At 47.5% G+C, this 23,005-nt stretch overlaps 1 protein-coding gene across 3 annotated transcripts in view; it reads left to right on the top strand.

Annotated features, from left to right (window-relative positions):
- The window catches only part of ppp2r3a (protein phosphatase 2, regulatory subunit B'', alpha), a 35,554-nt gene extending 13,775 nt beyond the window's left edge, over window positions 1-21,779 (top strand). Inside the window, exons 2-15 of one of the 3 annotated variants that reach the window (XM_029116695.2) lie at window positions 2,871-5,937; window positions 6,033-6,532; window positions 15,668-15,958; window positions 16,077-16,180; window positions 16,362-16,464; window positions 16,625-16,699; window positions 17,917-18,003; window positions 18,126-18,282; window positions 18,396-18,444; window positions 18,534-18,623; window positions 18,706-18,881; window positions 19,029-19,147; window positions 19,320-19,426; window positions 19,508-21,779. In XM_029116695.2, coding sequence (XP_028972528.2) covers window positions 3,483-5,937; window positions 6,033-6,532; window positions 15,668-15,958; window positions 16,077-16,180; window positions 16,362-16,464; window positions 16,625-16,699; window positions 17,917-18,003; window positions 18,126-18,282; window positions 18,396-18,444; window positions 18,534-18,623; window positions 18,706-18,881; window positions 19,029-19,147; window positions 19,320-19,426; window positions 19,508-19,607 — 4,413 coding nt within the window. In that variant the 5' untranslated portion in view covers window positions 2,871-3,482 and the 3' untranslated portion in view covers window positions 19,608-21,779. Of the gene's footprint in view, window positions 1-2,870; window positions 5,938-6,032; window positions 6,533-13,735; window positions 14,891-15,037; window positions 15,329-15,667; window positions 15,959-16,076; window positions 16,181-16,361; window positions 16,465-16,624; window positions 16,700-17,916; window positions 18,004-18,125; window positions 18,283-18,395; window positions 18,445-18,533; window positions 18,624-18,705; window positions 18,882-19,028; window positions 19,148-19,319; window positions 19,427-19,507 lie in introns of those variants that run through there. The other 2 variants (XM_029116696.2, XM_029116697.2) reach the window with 2 other exon arrangements.
- The last annotated feature ends 1,226 nt before the right edge of the window (window positions 21,780-23,005 follow it).

Raw genomic sequence — 23,005 nt, 5'->3', positions numbered from 1 at the left:
AAAAATATATTTTTTTGTATTTTTTCATCTTGCAAAAATGTAATACTCACAAGGATACTTTAATGCTAAGAGCTGTTGGGAGATTCACACAACCATGCCTGTGCCTACTGAGTGTTATGTGTCTGTAGAGAGAGGCTGATACATATTGTCTGGGAGTCATCCAGGGGAGAAGCTTGGCAGACAACAAGACAACCCCAATCCCATGCCAGAACACACACACTCACCCATACACATACACACACACACACACACACACACGCTGTATGATCCCATATGATAGATACACTTGTGTATTAAGTGTGATTTATTACTTGGACCTGAAGGTGTGTGTGTCTGTGTATATAATGTGTGTGTGTGTGTGTTTGTGTGTGTGTGTTTGTTCAAACAAAAAGCAGTGTACACCACCAGTGATATTTCAGCGCTGGCAGGAGCTGTCAGTATCAGATAATCAGGCCTAGGCTTTGTCTATGTGTGAGTTAGACGTGCTGCGAGCAGCATGGTACTCGTTAGAAACACTCCCTAAAGTTTGTTTATCTGCTCAGTTTTACTATGGAAAATACACTCATACACACACATATACACAGCACACACATATACACAGCACACTCATACACAGCTCACACATATACACAGCACACACATATACACAGCACACACATACACAGCACACACATATACACAGCACACACATATACACAGCACACAAATATACACAGCACACACATACATACACAGCACACACATACATACACAGCACACACATACATACACAGCACACACATACATACACAGCTCACACATGCATACACAGCTCACACATGCATACACAGCTCACACATATACACAGCACACACATACATACATACACAGCTCACACATACATACACAGCTCACACATATACACAGCACACACATACATACACAGCACACACATGCATACACAGCTCACACATGCATACACAGCTCACACATATACACAGCACACACATACATACACAGCTCACACATGCATACACAGCTCACACATACATACACAGCTCACACATACATACACAGCACACACATACATACACAGCTCACACATGCATACACAGCTCACACATGCATACACAGCTCACACATATACACAGGACACACATACATACACAGTACACACATATACACAGCACACACATACATACACAGCTCACACATGCATACACAGCTCACACATGCATACACAGCACACACATGCATACACAGCACACACATACATACACAGCACACACATACATACACAGCACACACATACATACACAGCTCACACATGCATACACAGCTCACACGTAGAACAATGACCTAAAGAAGAGTAATTTGAGAAGTAGCAATGTCCTGCTGATGAGTGCATCAGTCCGGAGTGCAGTGTGAGTGTGGGTGCGTACGTGGCGGTGTACGCAAGCATGGCCTTATAGCTGTTCTTAGGCATGACATATCACAGAGTTTTTGGACACAGCACTTAGCTGTGGAATATTGGGAATATATCACACTCCCCCAAGGTTATTGCTCTAATAAACCAGTTCACAACACATCTTGGGCTGTAGAAATGTATATCATAGCAGTGGTATATGTTCTCATATACATTATGTGTGCATATATATATATATATATATATATACACACAGTGTATATTTGTGTGCGTGTCAATGTTTTTTTTTTCCATAGAAAACCCCTTGCTGTTATTTTGATGCCTTGGGTGAGTTTCCTGCACAAAGTACAGGAGATGAAGAGTAGAAGCTTGTGCCATTATTGATCCCATTTAATGTGTGTTAATATCTATTTACCCCAATTGACTTTCCACAGTTAGAATGGGGTTACCCCCTGCTGAATGCATGAGTTTCATTGGCTCGCTCCACCTATTTAGTCAACTGACTTCATTGGCTAGTGTATGGTTATGTGTTCAGTTTGTGAAGACTGTGTGTGTGTGTGTGTGTAGTAGCAGTAAGGAATGTGTTCCCTCCCCCACTGTTCCACAGAGACCTAACCCAAGAAAAGAAGTAGAGAGACAAGCAGACATTGAAAGACCGAAAGTAAAAGAGTCAGAGAGAGAGAGCACAGCACTGCAAAATGGTTGCATTACACGTGTGCTGGCCTTATTCTTATCTAGGAGGGCGTACTTTATTTTGAATTGTGCGGCGCTCATAACTGGAGGTGAACCGTTCCAAACAAAACGCACATTAACGTGGGGAAGAGAAACCTGGGATCATTGCTTGAATACATGACAGCCGGTGATATGAAAGTTGAGTGGTAAATCATGGATTTAGGGGTGGTATGTGCATTTGAACAGGCCTCTGGGCTTTTATTTGGTAGTCTGCTCTACAGTCTCAATGCCCTGACTTTAAACCCTGACTGACATAAACATGTGAAGACATGTAGATAGTCTTCTGTTCACGTCTCCTTTCCGCATCTCCTTCTTTTATTCCTGCTCTTTTTACTTCTTCCTTCACTCCTCCTTTCATATGTTCTTTGTTCACCTCATGTCTGTCCTTCTTTTGCTTCAGCCTCTTCTGGTCTCTTTTAAGCGGGAAGCAGCATGTCACGTGGGTGTGTGTGTGCGTGTGTGTTTGTGTATGTTTCAGGAAGTACACATGCGGTTTTGTATTCTTTGATGATAAAGGACTAAGATCCTTCATCTACAGTCATCTGGGGGATAACTGGAGGGCTGACAACACCCCCATGCACACACATACACACTCATACACACACGCCCTCCCTGTCTCTCTGAACAGACACACAAAATAATATGCTACAGAGTCTGAGTGATTGAATTATTTTTTTCCTCCTTTCTTTTTCTCCCTCTTGTCTCCTTTCTCCCCCTTTCTGTCAACTCACAGGTGTCCCCTCGTCAGAAACACAAGGGCTATGTTGACAGCGCGGGACTGGAGGAGATAAAGAGAAAGAGAGAGCAAGAGAGTTAACCATCTGTGAATCACATCAAGGCAGCTGTGGTCAGAGTGGACTGCAGTTCATCTCAATCGAGAGGCGGAGAGGGGGGACAGAATAAAGAAGAGGAGAGAGAGAAGGAGTGGGTGCCTTGGTGAGTTTCCATGCCCAGGACAGTGAACCCTGGTTGGGGGGACTTTCAGGCGACAGTGGGGTTGGACAAGGCCCCTGTAGTTCCTGTAGAAAGATGAGGAACTCTGAAAAGACAATGTTTTTGCTGAGTGACTGAGCTAGCGAAAGAAAGTCTGACTTAAGGATTCCGGGATTACAGCATGGATTGACATTTATTTCTGCTCAATGAAGGGAATATTTACTTTTCTCTGCATAACTTTAAAAAAATAAAGTTAAAAATATCTGTTGGTCTTATCTGAGGGGATTTAAATAGTAACTTTAATGGCATCAGCTTTTTCGAAGACCTTTTTTTTTGCTGGTCTTATTTTCCTCATGAATATTGAGAGCCTTAACTGAGACTACCCTGTAACCTTGGTAACCAAGCAGTAACCATGGCAGCAGCCTATCGTCTTGTCGTGAGCAGTGTCAGTTGCTATAGCAGCGTTGTAGTTGATCGCCGTGCTCAGAGTCACGCGGTACACTACTGTTCCGGACCGTGCGGGGTTCTGTCCCAGGGACTGGACTGTACTGTAGCCCACCGCGGCACCTGCTTGGCTCTGCTGGACACCTCCGAACACACACAGACATTCACGCACAACCCGACCCGAAACTCACCTCACCAAACCTCCGATATGTGTAAAACAGGAATCACCATGGATACCTGTTCCAACGGGAGTGTGGGTGTCCCTAATGATCCTCTATATAACAGTGTATATAGCCTGATGTGTGAGGACAGCCCTCCATGGCGAGTTAAGAAGGGCAACACGAGCACCGGCTTTAGCCCAGAGCGTCCTCTCCAGAGCTCTGCCAGTCTGAAGGACATCACGGGGGAGGCCATCAACCTGGCCAGCGGGAAACTCAAAGAGTTCTCCTTTGAGAAACTCCGCCTCTCCACCAGTCATGTGACCTTCAGGAAAGGTCGCAAGGTCAGGCCAGACTCCTACAGCCGTCGGTCCACAGACCTCGACATCATCTACGGAAACTTCACCGGGGGCATCGGAGGATCCGGGAATGGGAATGTAACTGGAAGTGGAAACGTTCCCGGAAACACCAACGATGAAAACCTGCCGCCTTTCAGTGACACCACCAAGCTGCTCAAAGGCTCCTCGCCTGCCATCGTCACCACTGGCAGCGGGTCTTTGTCGTCAACCAGCCTATCCAGTGTCTCCAGGGCTGGGGGCGGGTCCACTGGTAGCCTGTCCAGCACCTGCTCCGGCTCCTTGGAGGCCGGGCTAAACACTGTGGCGTCCCTCTACCTCAACTCATTGGCCGACGAGTCCCTCATCACCCGGTTACTCGAGAAGACTCGTGCAGGGGAGGAGGGGGGAGTGGGTGGCAGTGGGGGGGAGGACATTCGGGCCTGCCTGGACATTCTTGTCAAGTGTTCTGAGGACTTAAAGAAATGTACCGACATCATCAAGCAGTGTATCAGGCGCAAAAGTCCCGGGGGAGGGGGGGAGGATGGTGGAGCCAGCCCAGAAACTGTCTACAAAGCTGTCATGGCCAGACTCAGCTCCTATCTGAAGAAACTGCCTCTGGAGCTGGAGGGCGCTGGGTTAGGGTCAGTGGCTGGGACTGGAGGTCAGGGGTCAGGGCTCGGAGGTCATAGCGAGCTGGCCGAACTGGTTAGCAGTCTGCATATGCTTCAGCAGGCTGCTGTCCCCTTCTCGCCCATGTTTGGAAACGATCAGCCTCCGCGGTATGAAGACGTCGTCCAGAACCCACCCTTACCCAAGACAAAGGCCACTCCACCATCGTCGCTCACTTCTACCCCCTCCTCGTCTTCTTCTTCCCCCAAGTTTATGCTTCCCTCCTCATCCCTCGCTACAGACTCTTCTCCGTCTCCGTCCACAACGCCTGAGACGGCTGGGAGACAGAACGTTCAGACCAATGGTCTGCAGCTCCCACACTCCCCCTCACTGCATGCGCCGGCCACCTCGGCCCCTCCGTCCCAGGCACACGCACCGCCGTCTCAAACACAGGCCGCGCTGGCGCGCACACACACACCGGCTGTCTCCCACATGGAGGCGCTCTTTATTGAGGAGGACGCAGACTTGGGACGCGGGCTGGACAAGACCCCCAGACACACGCATTCACACGCGCACACGCACTTGCACGCGCCGACCAGAAGCCTCACGCACGCCCACAGTCGGAATGGGACAGCTTTTAGTCCCCACACCCCCCCCAGCTCAGCGCACACACACCTCAGCCCCAATCTCCCGCACGCGCACACGCCGCACACACTCCGGTCCCCCGGGGAAGCCCTCACCTACTCCCCCACCTCCAAACACACCCCTCCCGTTAGCCACAGAGACGACGACATCGACAGACTTCTGATGGACTTGGAGTGTCTGTCGCAGAGCATGGGTCGAGAGCGAGAGCTAGAGAGAGAGAGGGAAACAGAGAGGGAGCCCCCCCTCCCGGCCAAGACCAGAAAGAGGGGGGCAGGGCAGGGGAACACCTCCCCACAAACCCTGACGTCCCACCAGACACAAGCCCAAATCAATCCCCAGGCTGATAGGCCTGTTGCTATTAGCCACATAGCCGTTAACAGACAGGCCTCCAGGACGACCCTCGGTTCGCCTTCTCCTCTGCCCCAGGAGGGCAGTGTGGTAGGGTTGGAAGAGGAGGAGGATGGGGCGTTGCTCCTGAGGATCCTGGAGAGCATTGAGAGCTTTGCCCAGGAGCTGGTGGACTCTGGGGCAAGCCCTGGGAGCACTGGGAAGAGCGGAGCTCACAGCAAAGAAAAGGAAGTGATGAGGCTTCTACAGGACACTCTGGCTGCTGCAGGGAAGACGGACAGTACACCCCAGGCCAGACGGCCTGCCTCCCCATCCCCTGATCCAGGTGAGTCCCCACCTGTTCCCTTACCTGGCGTTCTGTGTGGTTGGATGGTTCTGTGTGTTAACCTGAACTGATCTGAACGGTACCTTTACTTACAGATGGACCTGCAGCCGGACCGGTGCCTATGCCTCAACCTGTCTCAACGGCTCCTACACCCGTCCCTGTCCATACCCGCATAACTCTAGCGGAGAGTGTCGCTAAACCCCAAGCTCTGCCTTCAGTCATACCCATACCTGTTCCTCCACCTGCGGTGATACCCTCACCCATTCCTGCGCCTACAGCAATAGCCACACCTGTTCCTCCACCCACAGTTGCACCCACGCCTGTCCCTACACCTGCGGCTAGACTGGCTGGAACCGCTACACCTGAACGTACAGATGGACCTAGAGCTGAAGAGTCAACCGGACCCGCCGAAGCCACCCCGCCACCGGTCGTAACACCGGGCCAACCCCCGACCCCTGCGGCTGACCCGGCGCCTGGTGCCGCCGTTGCTGCTCCTCCGGTTGCCGCGAGAAACCTGGTTGATCCTAGCAACGGGCTTGCAATCAGAGACACCGGCTCGACCCTGCTCATCCAGCAGACACCTGAGGTGATCAGAGTGAGTACCTTGTCCCAAGCCGTGTGTGTGTGTCCTCAGGTGTCCTCCTGGGCTGGTAGAGCTTCCTCCATCACTGCCTCTGTCAGAGGAGAGTAAATACATTGTAGGTTCTAGCTTAGGAATGTTTTTCTTGCTGGATATTTCAACTGTACCCACCATCCAACGACCTTAACCACCATCCAACGACTTAACCCACCATCCAACGACTGTACCCACCATCCAACGACCGTACCCACCATCCAACGACCGTAACCACCATCCAACGACCGTACCCACCTTCCAACGACCGTAACCACCATCCAACACCGTACCCACCATCCAACGACCGTACCCACCATCCAACGACCGTACCCACCATCCATGACTGTACCCACCATCCAACGACCGTACCCACCATCCAACGACCGTACCCACCATCCAACGACCGTACCCACCATCCAACGACTGTACCCACCTCCCAACGACAGTACCCACCATCCAACGAACGTACCCACCACCCAACGACCGTACCCACCACCCAACGACCGTACCCACCACGCAACGACCGTACCCCCATCCAACGACTGTACCCACCACCCAACGACCGTACCCACCACCCAACGACCGTACCCACCACCCAACGACCGTACCCACCATCCAACGACAGTACCCACCACCCAACGACCGTACCCACCACGCAACGACCGTACCCACAATCCAACGACCGTATCCACCACCCAACGACCGTACCCACGACGCAACGACCGTACCCACAATCCAACGACCGTACCCACCACCCAACGACCGTACCCACCATCCAAAGTCTATACCCAACATCCAACAACATAATTTAGCAGAGACTCTCATCCAAAGAAACCTACAGGAACAAGAGCATACATTGTTGTACTGGTCCTTCATGGGAGTCAAACCGACTTCTGTGGCATCGAAAAGCACCATGATATACCAGCTGAGCCACTCAGGGATAACTATATTTAACAGTGCTATCACATAGTTATCATTTTCACATCAACTGAAACAATTGCAATCAACACTTTTGTGCATATCACCAAGCCCTACACAGTATCTGGGCGTTCCGTCCGTGCCGAGCACTGTGGTCACATCAGAAATAAGTGGCCTACATATTGTCAGGGAGTGCGGTTACACAGCACAGTAAACAAACACACGCTAGGTAGAAGGACAGAGAATGACAAGGAGAGACAGATTTAAGTTGAAGTTGTCCTCTTGCAGGCACTTCTCTCCGATTGGTTGACATTTTATTTTGGGACCAGTCTCTGTTGTTGCTGTGTCACAGGCAGAACGGAATAGTATGTGTGTGATGCTAAGTACGGCTGGAGAAGGTGGGGGCTTTCGGCACTGCAATGTGATCTAACAGTTCACGTTACTATTCAGTGTTCGTCCAGGCGAGTTGGAACATCTACAGGTGACGTGAAAGATGTGATATTTGACGTGAAAACCCTCCCATTACTGTACTGCATAATTGCACTCTAGTGACTCCCTGTGGTAAATTGGAGGCCTGCAAGCTCAGTAGTGGTTGTTGGCCAAAGAATACACTAAACAGACCTACAAAAACTTCCTGTTTGAGCGAATAGTGTAATGAAAACCAGGATATTCATCTGAGGACATTTGTCGAACTGCATGACCACCCATCTACCATCCTTGTCCACAATACACTTGCAAACCAACAATTTATTTAAATATAATCACTCTCACTATTGTCCCTACTCTTGTTTTTATCCACATTAATAAACATCTTATACACACGTTGACCTGGAGAGATTTCACTTGAATGTGTTAATGGGAACACACACACACACAAAGACACACACTTACACACACTAGGCTGACAGATGGAGGTGTAAGGGGGACCTAAATCTGTCTACTACGGCATCCTGCTAACAGACTCACTGTCGCCACAGCGTAAACGGACCCTGTGTGTGTGTGTGTGTGTCGCTGAAGAGTAGGCCCATTGCTACTGTTTGGTCACAGCTGAGTTTAGAAATAGCTCTGTGTGTATGTACATGCTTGTGTGGGTGTGTTCGTGTGTGTGTTTCTTTCTGACACTCAGTTCCTCTTTGGCACTTTGTGAATTATGCAAATACACCCCAGCGCCAACCACGCCCCATGTACTAATTAATCATTACCCTGCCAGTCCGCCCAGCGTCCTAATTAAACATTACCCTGCCAATCCACTCAACGTCCTAATTAAACATTACCCTGCCAATCCACTCAACGTCCTAATTAAACATTACCCTGCCAATCCACTCAACGTCCTAATTAAACATTACCCTGTCAACCCGCCCAATGTTCTAATTAAACATTACCATGCCAATCCACTCAACGTCCTAATTAAACATTACCCTGTCAACCCGCCCAATGTTCTAATTAAACATTACCCTGCCAACCCTATCCCATATCCGGATTAAACATTACCCTGCTAATCCGCCCAATGTCCTAAATAAACATTACTCTGCCAACCCCATCCCATATCCTGATTAAACATTACCCTGCCAACCCGCTCAATTTCCTGATAAAACATTACCCTGAAAACCCCACCCCATGTCCTGATTAAACATTGCCTTGCCAACCCCGCCCTATGTCCTGATTAAATATTACCCTGCCAACCCCGCCTTATATCCTGATAAAACATTGCCCTGCCAACCCTGCCCCATGTCATAGTAAAATATTACCCTGCCAGTCACACACAAACAAACAAACACATTTGTGTGTCTGCTGACAGTGTAATATAGGCCTTTCTCCACCTGTCACTGTTCCCATGATTCATTGTGGAGACCAGGAGGCCAGGCCAGATTAATCATCACCAGGCTAGGCAGTTGAACACAGAGCAGAGAGCAGTTTGAGCCTAGAACAGAACTAATGGATGGCCAAACTTCCTGTCACCATGCTATATTGACTACATCCCAAATGGAACCCTCTTCCCTACATTATTACTACTTTAGACCAGGGCCCTAGGGAATAGACTGCCATTTGGGATGAAGCCAGTTTTTTACCAGAACAAATGCTTAAAATAAGGACTGTGAGTTAGTGCTCTACCCAGTAGACCTACAGCCACATGTCAGAGAGGTTCATGACATGAATGGAAACGAGGGGGAAGAATGGAGACATACAAAGAGAGAGAGGGTGAGAGAAGGGAGAGAAACAGTGAGAAAAGAGGGAGAGAGGCAAGGAGAGACAAGGGTGAAAATGAGGGAGGGAGACAGAGAGGGAAAAGTGTGAGGGAGGGAGAGAGAGAGGCAGAGAAAGGCAGAGACGGGGAGAGTTGTGTAGAGTTGTTGTCTTTGGGTCAGTAAATGATGACATCACCTCCCGACTGCTTCCACAGGAAATGAGGTCACGGCAGGAAGCTCAGCCAAGCGGCGAGAGAAGCCCCCTCATTCTCTGTCCTCCCCCAATCTCATGTCCAGGTTGCTATGTGTGTGTGGAGTATCCAACACAGACAGTATCCTCCAAGGTTAGCCTTGACAATGAGAACACACACTCAAAAAGTGACATCATACACCACTCCCAGTGCAGGCTGGGATATCATCCAAGTGATTTCACATGAAAATTCACACACACACACATGCATACGCACATACATAAATACATACATATGCACCCGTTATATCTGAGGTCAACTTTTTCTGATTGGTTCAGAGGAAAGTATTACAATGTAACTGTCTCACCTTTCTACATTTCTGTAATGTTTGTGTTTTGCAGCTCTCTGCTGCCATCTGTATTTCGTCTGCTGTTAACACTCGTAGGTCAGTAAAACAGGATTGTCAAAATGACCTTACATCAGTGTCAAGGCCCCAGGGGGCAGCTTTTTCCTCCTGCTGGATATAGGAGCTTTGGCACCACCTGCTGGAGAGGAAGGGGGTATTGCAGTACTGGAGGACAGTTGGAGAAGAGGGTTACTGCAGTGCTGGAGGCAGGCCCGGATCCATGGGGGGGGGGGGGGGGGCAAAGCCGGGCATTGCCCCCCCCCCCCCCCCAGGTAGAATCTGTGGCCCCCTGTTTAGTTTCCCCTTAAACACTGCAAATGGTATTTAAATTAAAAATGCCTTCATTGATAAAACATGCCCCCTCAGTCATTTCATCCTGGAGCTGGTCCTGGCTGGAAGCCTGTTGGAGAAAAAGGGTACTGCAGTGCTGGAGGCCTGTTGGAGAAGAGAGTTACTGCAGTGCTGGAGGCCTGTTGGAGAAAAGAGTTACTGCAATACTGGAGGCCTTTTGGAGAAAATGTTTATTTCAGTGGTGGAGGCCTTTTGGAGAAGAGAGTTACTGCAATACTGGAGGCCCTTTGGAGAAAAGGTTTATTTCAGTGGTGGAGGCCTGTTGGAGAAGAGAGTTACTGCAGTGCTGGAGGCCTGTTGGAGAAGAGAGTTACTGCAGTGCTGGAGGCCTGTTGGAGAAGTGGTTTATTACAGTGCTGGAGGCCTGTTGGAGAAGAGAGTTACTGCAGTACTGGAGGCCTGTTGGAGAAGAGAGTTACTGCAGTGTCGGAGGCCTGTTGGAGAAGAGGGGTACTGCAGTGCTGGAGGCCTGTTGGAGAAGATAGTTACTGCAGTACTGGAGGCCTGTTGGAGAAGAGAGTTACTGCAGTGCTGGAGGCCTGTTGGAGAAGAGAGTTACTGCAGTACTGGAGGCCTGTTGGAGAAGTGGGGTGTGGAGGGGAGGAGGTGTTTATCTGGATCTGAGTGAGTCCATCAGATAGAGAGAGACACTGCAGTGTGTGTTACAGTAGTCTGTCTGACAGGTTTGTGAAATAGTTGGGAAATAGTCACTGTTATGTGGCAACTAGGCTATGGTTCTGACTGAAGAGGCTGTTTCCTTCCATCTAACATAGGGCCCTCTTGTCAGCTTGTGTGTGGGCATGAATGTGCGTGCGTGGGTGTGTGTGTGTGTGTTGGTAGAGGAAGTGAGTCTGGGAATAGAGCAGAGATGTGAAGTACGTTTCCTGGTTGTTGGCACGGTTACCCTGCGAACATTCCGACTGACACCAATCCGGGCCAAGGGTCGTTACCACGGAGATGGCATTTGGCATGCCTATTTTCAAGTGTATGTGTTTGTGAGTGAAGTCTGCCTAGTTCCTGCAGCAGAAATAAGCCTTGAGGCTTAAGCTAACCCCTTGTACCATTTAAAGGACGTCATGGTGGCAATGACAGTTCGTTCCAAGGAATTTTTATTATTTTTTGGTTGAGAAAACTGTAATATGAAACACTGAGTAGCATTAGATTTGAGTGCATATGCCATTCAAATGATTTATGTACTCCACATTTTATTTACTAACAGCTTTAGCGCAAGCTATTGTGGTGGTTATAGCAAGCTAGTAATTGTTGAAGGTTTATTTACATAATGGCTTCATTTAAAAAGAAAAACAATTTCTAGGCTCCATTTATAGTTCACATTAAAGCAGGGGTGCACTTGTTCCCTCTTCTTCTGCCTTAACCAATGAAATGCTCTGCCCTTGAACAAAATGAAAAGAAGAGCAGAAAGTGAAGGAAAGGAAGGATTTAAGGGAAGAGAGATAAGGAGAAGAAAGTGGAAATGAGTCTGGAACGCTGTCAGTCAGTCAGGAAAAGAGCACGCAGATGGGCCAAAGACATGTGTTCAGGGTCCATTTACACACCTGCACTTAACGCTGAGATCTGTGACACAACTGGTGCAGAGGCCCTCTAGGAAAGAAGTTCCCACTTAGTAGCTGTCATAAATAGCAGTTAGCCTTTACATGATGTTAAATTGTGCAAGCTGGAATTCCATTGCCGTCACAATTTAGCTAACAATTCAGTACAAGACGACACTGATATCCTTACCACAGTGTTATCTTATCATTTTCAGCAGGCATCCTGTCTTTTCAGGCAGTTCTTTGTATGGGGGGGCGGGGGGTGTATCTTAAAATATTACATTATGAGATCTAAATCCACCAATACAATTTAGTTTCATCTATTACATTACGAGATCTAAATCCACCAATACAATTTTGTTTCATCTATTACATTATGAGATCTAAATCCACCAATACAATTTAGTTTAATCTTTTTTGGAAAAAAATCTAAGAATACATAATGAATACTTAATACAAATACTTAATATTTGCATATAATTTTTTTTCTTTTTCAGAATGTTTAATGTATTTTTCCATACAATAATCTATGCTCGTAACTCTTCGTTCCCTCCAAAAAAAACTATCCAGGCTAGTAGATATTTTTGTGAACTATGGCAACCCCACTTGCAGTTCCTGGTCGCGACCCCAAATTTGACGACCGCTGACCTAATAGAGGTAGTTGCCACTAGATGCTAATAATAGCCTTCAGCCACAACACATTTGTTTAAGCCACCAAATCCTCATGCAGGCAAAGAGTAAGACATTTACATTTTAGTAGACAATGTTTATCCAGAGTGACTGTAGTACTGAGTGCAGACGTTCTCACATTGGTCCGCTGTGGGAATCAAACCCACATTACAACGGCAGGCTCTTACTACTGAGCCACACAGGACCACGGAGACTTAATGTACTATTTTAAAGTATTTGAACAACTCCAACTCTCTGATGTGTCAATATGTGTGTGAGTGTGTGTGTTCAGAAGGTGACCTTGATGGCATTTCTTCCAAATGTGTGTATGTGTGTGTCTGTATGTGTGTGTGGATGGAGAGTGCTGAAAAAGCAAGGTGACTGATCACTGTAGCTATGTGTCGTATTGACACACACTCATATACACGCCCAAACACACATACACACAGAAACACATACGCATTGTGGGACTCTTCTCTTGGTGTCAAGCGTGTTTGATGTTCCTGACATAACTCTCACACCCTCACCCACCTGTCAGCTACTACAGCTCTGTTCTATCCCACTGCCAACTGCTACTTGATTAGCTAAACCAGGTGCACTGGAGCAGGGCTGGAACAAAACCCTGCACACCCAATTGCTTTGTGTTACCAATGGTTACCAATGTTTTAGACATTGACCCTACCCATTTCACTCAGACTGTTGATACACATTATATAGTCACGGCTAAACAGCCAGAAGACGTTTTATTGTGTTTAAACACAACAATGTAGACCAGTAGAGAGGATTCCTGGTAATATACAACCACAGCCACTAGATGGAGCTGAGCTCTCCTCCAGACTTCACTCAAATCATCCAGGATACTGTTGCTCAGAGACTAACTTTAGCCATAGAGGGTTTGGGAGGGGGGGGGGGGGCAGAGACACAGATATCCAACAAGACTTAACCCCCCCCTCCCCCTGTGCACTTAGGACAGCCGGCGTTTGTGCGTGTATGCGTGCGGGTGTGTCTGTGTGTGTTTGTGTCGCTGCCGGACCTCGGCCTGTCTCATATTTCCCAGAGCTGGTTTCTCAGTTTGATTCTCAGAGCCGCAGGCTACAGCAGGACTCTACCAATAGAAGACTCACACCAACAGGAGATCCACAGGGGACACAGGAAATCTTCTACCCCAGACAGAAGCACTCTGTCTGGCTACGCCTGGTCTCCGGCTGGCCAGCTGCTATGGTTCTATGAGCTATGCTAGGAGCTAACACATGGATCGTATCAGTGAACACACAAATCAGCCACAGACTGAACGCTGACACAGAGAAAGAACCAAGTGGATGTATACAGGCTAGGAGTACAGAGTGATGGTCCAATTCAAGCTACAGGAAAGTTTGGGTGAGAGAGTGTTTAAACTAGTGTAAGCCAGTAGTTTGGGGAGATTTGGTGTAAGAGCAAGGGAGCAAGCTGCAGGTGGACTCAACGCCTTCTCAGAAGACTGTGGAGCTAGACTCTCTTTCATTGCTCTGTGGAATTTGCTGTGTTTGTCTCTGATGGGTGTCTCTTCTCTCTGAGTTCCTGGATATGTGAAATGAACCGTTCTGCATTCCCTTGGACAACATGCAAGGAATAAAAAACTTAAAAGAAGAGAAATAGAAAGCCGGATTCCACTGGATGGAGAAAGTTAAAAAAACTAATGAAAAGTGGAGTGCTGTGGTCTGTAGTAGAGTAGTGTGTTTTGTCGGTTGACCTGTCTGTGATTCTGTTTCACGGCCGGTCCATGGTTTGTCCGTCTCTCGTGGCTCCTCAATGCCCCCGACAACACCAGCTGTGAATGGGAATGAACTCTGATTGTTTGATACGTGAAGATAACTCGAACTTTGAACCCCAACTGCCACCTCAGAAACAGACGCAGTAAAGTTATCATTGTCGTCTTCGTCACCATGTTCATCAAGGAGTCTAAGGAGACCTTGCGGGGGGACCCTGATCTCAGGTGTGAGCTGGCCTTCCTTTCCCGAGGCTGTGACTTTGTTCTGCCCTCCCGCTTCAAGAAAAGAATCAAGACTTTCCAGCAGCTGCAGGCCCAGGTTGGTTGGTTAGCACTGGACTGAGCTGGACTCACTAGATGATACCGACGGAATGCCACACATATACAAACAACACACACATACACAGGGACGCCGAACTGACACACAAACACACCTTTTCTCCCACAAATACACACACACACACACACACACACATGCTGGGGAAGACAAGCTATTCTGAGGCAGATACCAGAGTGATATTTATAGTCCTGGGGGGCCAGGAATAGAGTGATAGAATGGATGAGAGCCGAGAGGAGAGGGGGAGGAGAAGGAGGAGAGGACAGGAGGGGCTTGTTCAGCTGTCCTACTCAATACTCACCCGGCACACAGTGGGCCAGCTGGGAGTTCTGGGCCTGAAACATGGACACATAACATGGTGTTGAAACGGGGACCTTTTGCCGTGATCCTGACCGAATTATGCATCACTACTTGTCTCAGGTGGTTTGCATGCAGTAGCCGGGTGACTAGTCAGACCAGACCAGATTGACTGGCGTAGCCCAGGTACACTGACACAACACAAAGAGTAGGGTCCGCTCAGGGAAACTTGGAAACAGTGAGGTGGGTCATTTTGGAGAACCGAGGACACCGGGCTGATTCAGGAGGCGGGCTGGTGCCGACACCACGGCAGGGATAGCGAGGCCGGTTTGGTGGTTTGCGCTGTGGGATTGGCGGCGGGGGGGGGGGAGCAGTGTGTTTTACGTCGCTGTGGTTGTGGACGAGGGTCAGCTTATGCAACGTCCATTTTAAATGTCTTCCCGTGTCTCTGTCTTTCTCCAGGTCCAGTCCAACAAGCAAGACAAGAAACCCAGCACCCCCCCACCAACCCCGCTCTCCCCCACCCCCTCCGTTCCTACCCCCTGCCGCACCCCTTCTCCTCCCCCCACCCCGGTCGTCCTCACCCCTCCTCCTCCTCCCCCCGCCCTCAACATTCCCCGCTTCTATTACCCGCGAGGGTTACCGGGGGCAACGACGGCCAACCACAATGCCGCCATCACTGCCGTAGAGTTGGCCTTCACAGAGTTTGAGGAGGAGAAGGCGGATATCTACGAGATGGGCAAGATTGCTAAGGTAACACACACATACAAGCAGCCGTGTACACACACTAGGATGTTAGTGAACTGTCTGCCTGTCTAGTTGTGATTTAGCTGTCCCTCTCATTGCCTGTTGTGTGTGTATCTGTGTGCAGGCATGCGGCTGTCCTCTGTATTGGAAGGCGGCAATGTTTAATGGGGCAGGTGGAGAGAGAACTGGCTTTGTCTCGGTTCATTCCTTCATCGCTACCTGGAGGAAGTAAGAAACCCTAAACACCTCCCATTTCAATCCCTATCTGTCTATCGCCCCCTGAATCTAAAATGTTATAGCTGTTATAGAAAGTCGACTGTACTTTCTTTTTTCCTGTTCTTTCTGTCTTTCTGTCTTTCAACATGTTTGTATGGATTTCTTTCTATCTCTGTTTTCTTTCACCTCTCAGGTTGTTACATAGTTGCTATGACGATTCGTCTAAGTTCATCTACCTTCTGGCGAAGCCTGGCTGTACCTATCTTGACCAGGAGGATTTCATCCCTTTACTGCAGGTGTGTGTGTCTGTGTGTGTTTTTTCTGTCTGTGTGTGTTTGTCTCTGGGTGTGTGTTTGTGTGCCAATTCTTTTGTATGTGTCTTCATGCTAACCAATAAGTGGCAGGAGATACCGATACATTAATAGTCTTTATTCATCTGTGTGTATGTGTGTATAGGACATTGTAGACACCCACCCGGGACTGACGTTCCTGAAGGATGCCCCAGAATTTCATTCCCGATACATCACCACCGTGAGTGGTTTTATTAGCCAGCTGAAACTAGGTTTTATCAGTGAATGTTGTTCTATGCACCAGTCCACACATTGCACAGACCATTTCACAGCATGACAGGGTGGACTAGTAACTAATAGTCTAGTCAGAGACCAGTGACCAGGTTAACAGCATGAACCTGAATTCATAATCTGTTGTGTAACTAGCTGGACAGTCAGGCAGGTTAATAGACTGAAATGCAAGCTAACAGACAGAGATCTACTGACAGGCAGAAACAGGCTGACCGACTGAAACACTGACAGGCAGAAACAGGCTGACCGACTGAAACACTGACAGGCAGAAACAGGCTGACCAACAGAAACACTGGCAGGCTGACAGACTGAGTGAGAGACAGGAGACAGGCTGATAGACAGACAGAAAGGAGACAGGCTGATAGACAGACAGACAGACAGGAGACAGGCTGATAGACAGACAGAAAGGAGACAGGCTGATAGACAGACAGACAGACAGACAGGAGACAGGCTGATAGAAAGACAGACAGACAGACAGACAGGAGACAGGCTGATAGACAGACAGACAGGAGACAGGCTGATAGACAGAAAGGCAGACAGACAGGAGACAGGCTGAGAGACAGACAGACACACAGACAGACAGACAGGAGACAGGCTGACAGACAGACAGACAGGAGACAGGCTGATAGACTGATAGACAGACAGACAGGAGACAGGCTGACAGACAGACAGACAGGAGACAGGCTGACAGACAGATAGACAGACAGGAGACAGGCTGACAGACAGACAGACAGGAGACAGGCTGACAGACAGATAGACAGACAGGAGACAGGCTGACAGACAGACAGGAGACAGGCTGATAGACAGACAGACAGGAGACAGGCTGATAGACAGACAGACAGACAGACAGGAGACAGGCTGACAGACAGACAGACAGACAGGAGACAGGCTGATAGACAGACAGACAGACAGACAGACAGACAGACAGACAGGAGACAGGCTGATAGATAGAAGTGTTATTGGAAGGTGCGTCAGCATACTGTGACATCATGGAAAATATTCATGCTGCCCCCTGCAGGCCACATTCTAGCCCACTCAACACATACTCAGTCACTCACACACCCGCTAGCGCTGATATTTAGATGCTGTGTCTTTGGAAATACATTGGAGGAAGGGCAAGACTGTGTGTGACTATTCAGCTCTTCCTCTGTGTTTTGTTACTGCTAGGTGATTCAGCGGATATTCTATGTGGTAAACCGCTCGTGGACGGGGCGCATCACCATGACGGAACTACGCAGGAGCAACTTCCTGCAGGTACACGGATCACTTCCTGTTTCAGCTTTCCCATCTGGCAATTAAAGGATGCAGACTTAAATGGAACCTTTAACCAAAATAAGATTTAACAGTTTCTCTTTCTCTCTCTCGGTCTCTCCCAGACCTTGGCCTTGCTAGAAGAGGAGGATGATATCAACCAGATAACAGATTATTTCTCCTACGAACATTTCTATGTGATCTACTGTAAGTTCTGGGAGTTAGATACAGACCATGACCTTTATATTGACCCTAAGGATCTGGCACGCTACAATGACCACGGTGAGTTAACATGAATGTCCGTGTATTCAGTCTCAAAGCTTTGAGGAAGTACTTTTGGTGTGAGTAATTTACTAACCCCCTCATCTTTTTCTATCTCTACCTCTGTCTGATAGCTTCTTCAAGCAGAATCATCGAGAGGTTATTCTCAGGAGCGGTGACACGGTAAGAACACACACACCCTGACCTTCACCATATCTGGTAGTTAAAGAGGCTGAGGTAATAATTCAAGTGTCTCCCTCTGTCTCTTCCAGGGGAAGTTCTGTGCAGAGAGAAGGCAGGATGAGTTATGCTGAGTTTGTTTGGTTCCTCCTCTCAGAAGAAGACAAGAAAAACTCTACCAGGTAGCTAACACACCACAGCGTGTGTGTCTTTTGGGTCTGTGGGTGTGCTTGTTATTGAACTCCTATCGCTCTCTGTCTCCAGTATAGAGTACTGGTTCAGATGTATGGACACCGATGGGGACGGCGTGTTGTCTATGTTTGAGCTGGAGTTCTTCTATGAGGAACAATGTGCCAGGATGGAGGCGATGGGCATTGAACCACTACCTTTCACAGATCTGCTCTGTCAGATGCTAGACCTTGTCAAACCTGAGGTTCAAGGTGTGTGTGTCTCCTTTATCCTCTGCATTCTTTTGTCATTACATTTTCATCCTTCCAATTTTCACACCCCCTTCGCTCCCTTTTCCTACATTCAACTGTACAGCACAGTGGGGGATCAACATATTATGTTTGTGTGTGTGTGTTAAGGTAAGATAACCCTGTCCGATCTGAAGAGGTGTAGGATGGCTCATATATTCTTTGACACGTTCTTCAACCTGGAGAAATACCTGGACCATGAACAGAGAGACCCCTTCGCACTGCAGAAGGTGTGTGTGTGTGAGTGTGTGTGTGTGTGAGTGTGTGTGAGTGTGTGTGTGGGTGTGTGTGAGTGTGTGTGTGTGTGAGTGTGTGTGTGTGTGTGTGTATGTGTGTGTGTGTGTGTGTGTGTCAGCATTATAGGACAGACAGTGACGGTGTGTGTGTTTGTGGGCGTCGTAGGACATAGACAGCGAGAGTCCAGAGCCGTCGGATTGGGATAAATATGCCTCTGAGGAATACGAGATCCTGGTGGCTGAGGAAACCGCCAACGAACAGCTACACGACGGGTAAATAAACACAGACGAGCATGAAGACACACTCACACACATTCTAAAAAAAACATCACTCTTGCTCCGTTGTCTCCTCAGATCATTTGATGATGACTATGAAGAGGCGGAGCTTCCTATTCAAGGAGAGATGGTCGGAAATAAAATGGATAAGCTGGTCATAACGGATCTTTCAGCGTAAACTTCCCAAAACTTGGAACACCTCCCCCTTCTCCGTGGAGTCGCGGGAGAGCGACAGAGTGATGGGCAGGCAAAAGACAGGGATGTCTCAACGCTCTGCCCTCCTCCTCTCATACACAGACAGGACAAAGGACATGGATGGATAGAGAAGACAGAGGGAGAACGGGATCGACAGATAGAGAGAAAAAACTCTGGCAGCTGTCTTCTCAGCCCTCTGACGGGAAAATACTTATTTTCTACTCTTATAATTTCTCCTCTGCAGAAAAAGACTGTTATTGGAGTGTGTGTGTGTGTGTGTGTGTGTGGGTGTGCGCGCGTGTGTGTATGTGTGTGTCATCCCAAAGACTGCGTGGTGCAATAATACGCCCTTACATGTCTAACATGCAGAAGTAGGAAAGGACAAATCAGGTTATCCAACGATAGGTAGATACTTCCTATCATGTGTGTAATAACTGCCATATTAAGACGTTTCACTGACAATCAAGAACTAGACAATCATCTAATGAATCGAGTTGTTTCAATGAACAACAAACGCACCCAGCACTGTTTACAACAGCGCCATCTTGTGATCACTAGATGTCCAGCAGGTTGCTCTTTACCCTGAATTAAGTGAGTATCAGAAAGAGGAGATTTTAATCGCTCATTTCAAGTGTTCTCCTTTTTACAAAGAGCATTGTCAATGTTTCATTTCAAAGTGTTACAGTTAAATTAGTTGTTCAGGCAGGTCGTGTCTGTCCGTTACATTCAAAATAGTAGACTGTTTTTCTAGTTGGGCTTAACTGCATGTACTGTAGATTTATGTCGACGTTCTTCTGAAAGAGTTCACTTTTGCCATGGCGGAGGCTGCCTCACTGACAGCCACCCGTCACACACCCCAGTGTACATAAACTAAGCTGTAACTAACTATTAATTAATATGAACTATCTCTCTGGTAGAGATGTTACTGTAAAAACCAAAACAGACATTTCCAGAAGTGACACACACCTGCAAGCCACAAGACGCGCTGTAGACATGCAGAACATTACAGCCTTTTTTGGTGTCACCAAAAGTTTTTTTTTTTATATCATGAAGGCCGCAGTCCATAATCTGGGCGTACCATGAAATAGTGACGTAACAAAACTGCCTTTCAGTCATTATTAATATTCTAGCATCAAGTGTTCTTTAGTTTTTTATCACTGGTGAATGTTGATGGTGTTTTTAAGCTCTTTGCTTGCGCGTGAGTGTGTGTGTGTCTGTGTGCGTGTGTGCGTGCATCTTTAATAGCAGGTCAACAGTCCGTACCTCTATTATGCATTGTAAATGTGTCTGTGTATTTAACCTCTGTAGAGCCTAGCCATTGTGTAACCCTGAGGATGTGAGTTCACGGATGCGTTGTGTTGCCATGCCACCGTGTGGCTTCTCTGGGGTTAAGCTGTGCGCTGTGACCCGGATGCACAACAACGATTGGCTGGTGTCCATTGAGGGACACACCAGCCAGACAATCAATTGTCAATCGATTCGGCAATCAGAAAAAAAATCAGTCAATCAGATAATCTGATTGGATTATATGGAGCACCTTTGCTGTGGCTGGATTAGCAGCCCCGCCCCCACCCCAGAGAAACTCTTGACTGCTGTAGAGACACTACCATACAAGAACACACACAGATTTGTAAGACATTGCTGTGTCTAGTTCTATGCAAACAATCTGGTTTGTGCTCACTGCCATGGGAACACACACTCTTATACACATTTATAAGACACTGATATGCCTGGCATCTATGCAAACAATCTGCTTTTTTGCTTACTGCCCTTGAAAATCGCACGCACACACACACACACACACACACACACACAGACAATAGGTGCTCGGGGCACAGATCTTGGTGAGCAGCCATGATGGAATTGCCAGAACTCTTGCCACACTGAGGATTTTGAAATGTTTGTCTGCTTTAAATGACTTTTGCTTTGAAATTTAGAGGACTTTTGTCTTATGTTTTTCTTTCTTCCTCATCTGATGTTTTACTTCCACAAAGATCAAAAAGACTTGAGTAGACATTCTTGTGTTCGCATGGCTTTCTTTTGCCTCTCTATTCATTTGTTTATTTTTTCATCCTTTCTCTTGCTTTCTTCTTACCTTCCTTCTTTTCTTTGTTTTCTTTTGAAACTGAATTAAAATAAAGACAATTTAAGAGTTTTCTGAGAATGGTGTGTTTAGACCCAATGCGTGACAACAGCTGACATTTTCTTGGGGAGAAAGATGAATGGTGGAGAAGAAGACTGAGGCAAATAATATAATGTATTCTAAATAGAAAGTAGTATGGTTGCAATAGGTGTTACTTAACACACACTGGTATCTTAACATTACATGTATTGGGTGGGATTTTCTCTTTAAACAATTAAGATAAGAGATGTCAGGCACCAAGGCAAAGATCCTTAAAATGTTGGGACTATCTGGGTTTTGGCCAGAGATGTGAATTCAAGTCATTGGGGTTCAGTGGCTCTCTCCCATTATGATTAGATAACGACCATTCCTGTGGTAGAGAAGCTAGAGTGATCCACTTGGTCCAACCATCAACATCTATGTCTAATACGGGAGTCATTTTTAAACGAGTTTCTTTGTAGGAATATAATACTACAGGACATAGACATCAAGTGGACTAGGACCTCGCCTCTCTTAATTGTCTAGTTCAAACCCTTACTGTTCCAAGAGGTGGCATTAAGCCCCGCCCCCCTCATATTTGTAGTTCTTAGGGAATTGTGCATAGTATTTGTTCCAAAAGAATGTGTTACTGCGCCTAACACGAACAGCCACCCCACATCAAAGGTCACATAATCATTATTTTCTGCGATTCGCCTTAACTGTGTGTGCATGTGTGTGTGTGTGTTGAGCGATGTGAGGATGGACAGGGGACAAAGAGAGGCTGGGAAAGAGTGTTCGAGACGAGGATAGATTAACATATCAGAGAAACAGCTACTGAAGTGGAATGAATACCTTCTCAAATATGGACCTGATCCACACACGCGCACACACGCATACACACAAAAACAAGCGATTTACCATTATCTAATATGCAAGGGCAGCATGACGAAATGAGATCAGAACTCTGGGCAAGAACTCATGGAATGAGAAGAGGTCTGTCCAGGGCAGATCTAGTCATACTACATCATTCCAGATGATTCCCTTTTCTGCCTTGTGCATTGCTTTAGGCGAACCTTATGAATGTGCTGTTTCAGATGAAGTGCCACTCTTTGCAGAACTCTATGAGGTTGGATGAGGAGTGTTTATTAACAACAATCTTCAAGTCTTTCTACAAATTCTCAGCAGGCTTTGGCTGGGTCACTCAAGGACTTTCACATTGTTGTTCTGAGGTTATTTCAGAGCTGATTTGCATGTATACTTAGGGTCATTGTTCTGTTGAA

Source organism: Esox lucius, chromosome 22 (assembly GCF_011004845.1).
Source record: "Esox lucius isolate fEsoLuc1 chromosome 22, fEsoLuc1.pri, whole genome shotgun sequence".
Taxonomy (NCBI): Eukaryota; Metazoa; Chordata; class Actinopteri; order Esociformes; family Esocidae; genus Esox; species Esox lucius.
Note: the sequence above shows the minus strand (reverse complement) of the source record. Positions and strands in the feature narration are given on the sequence as shown.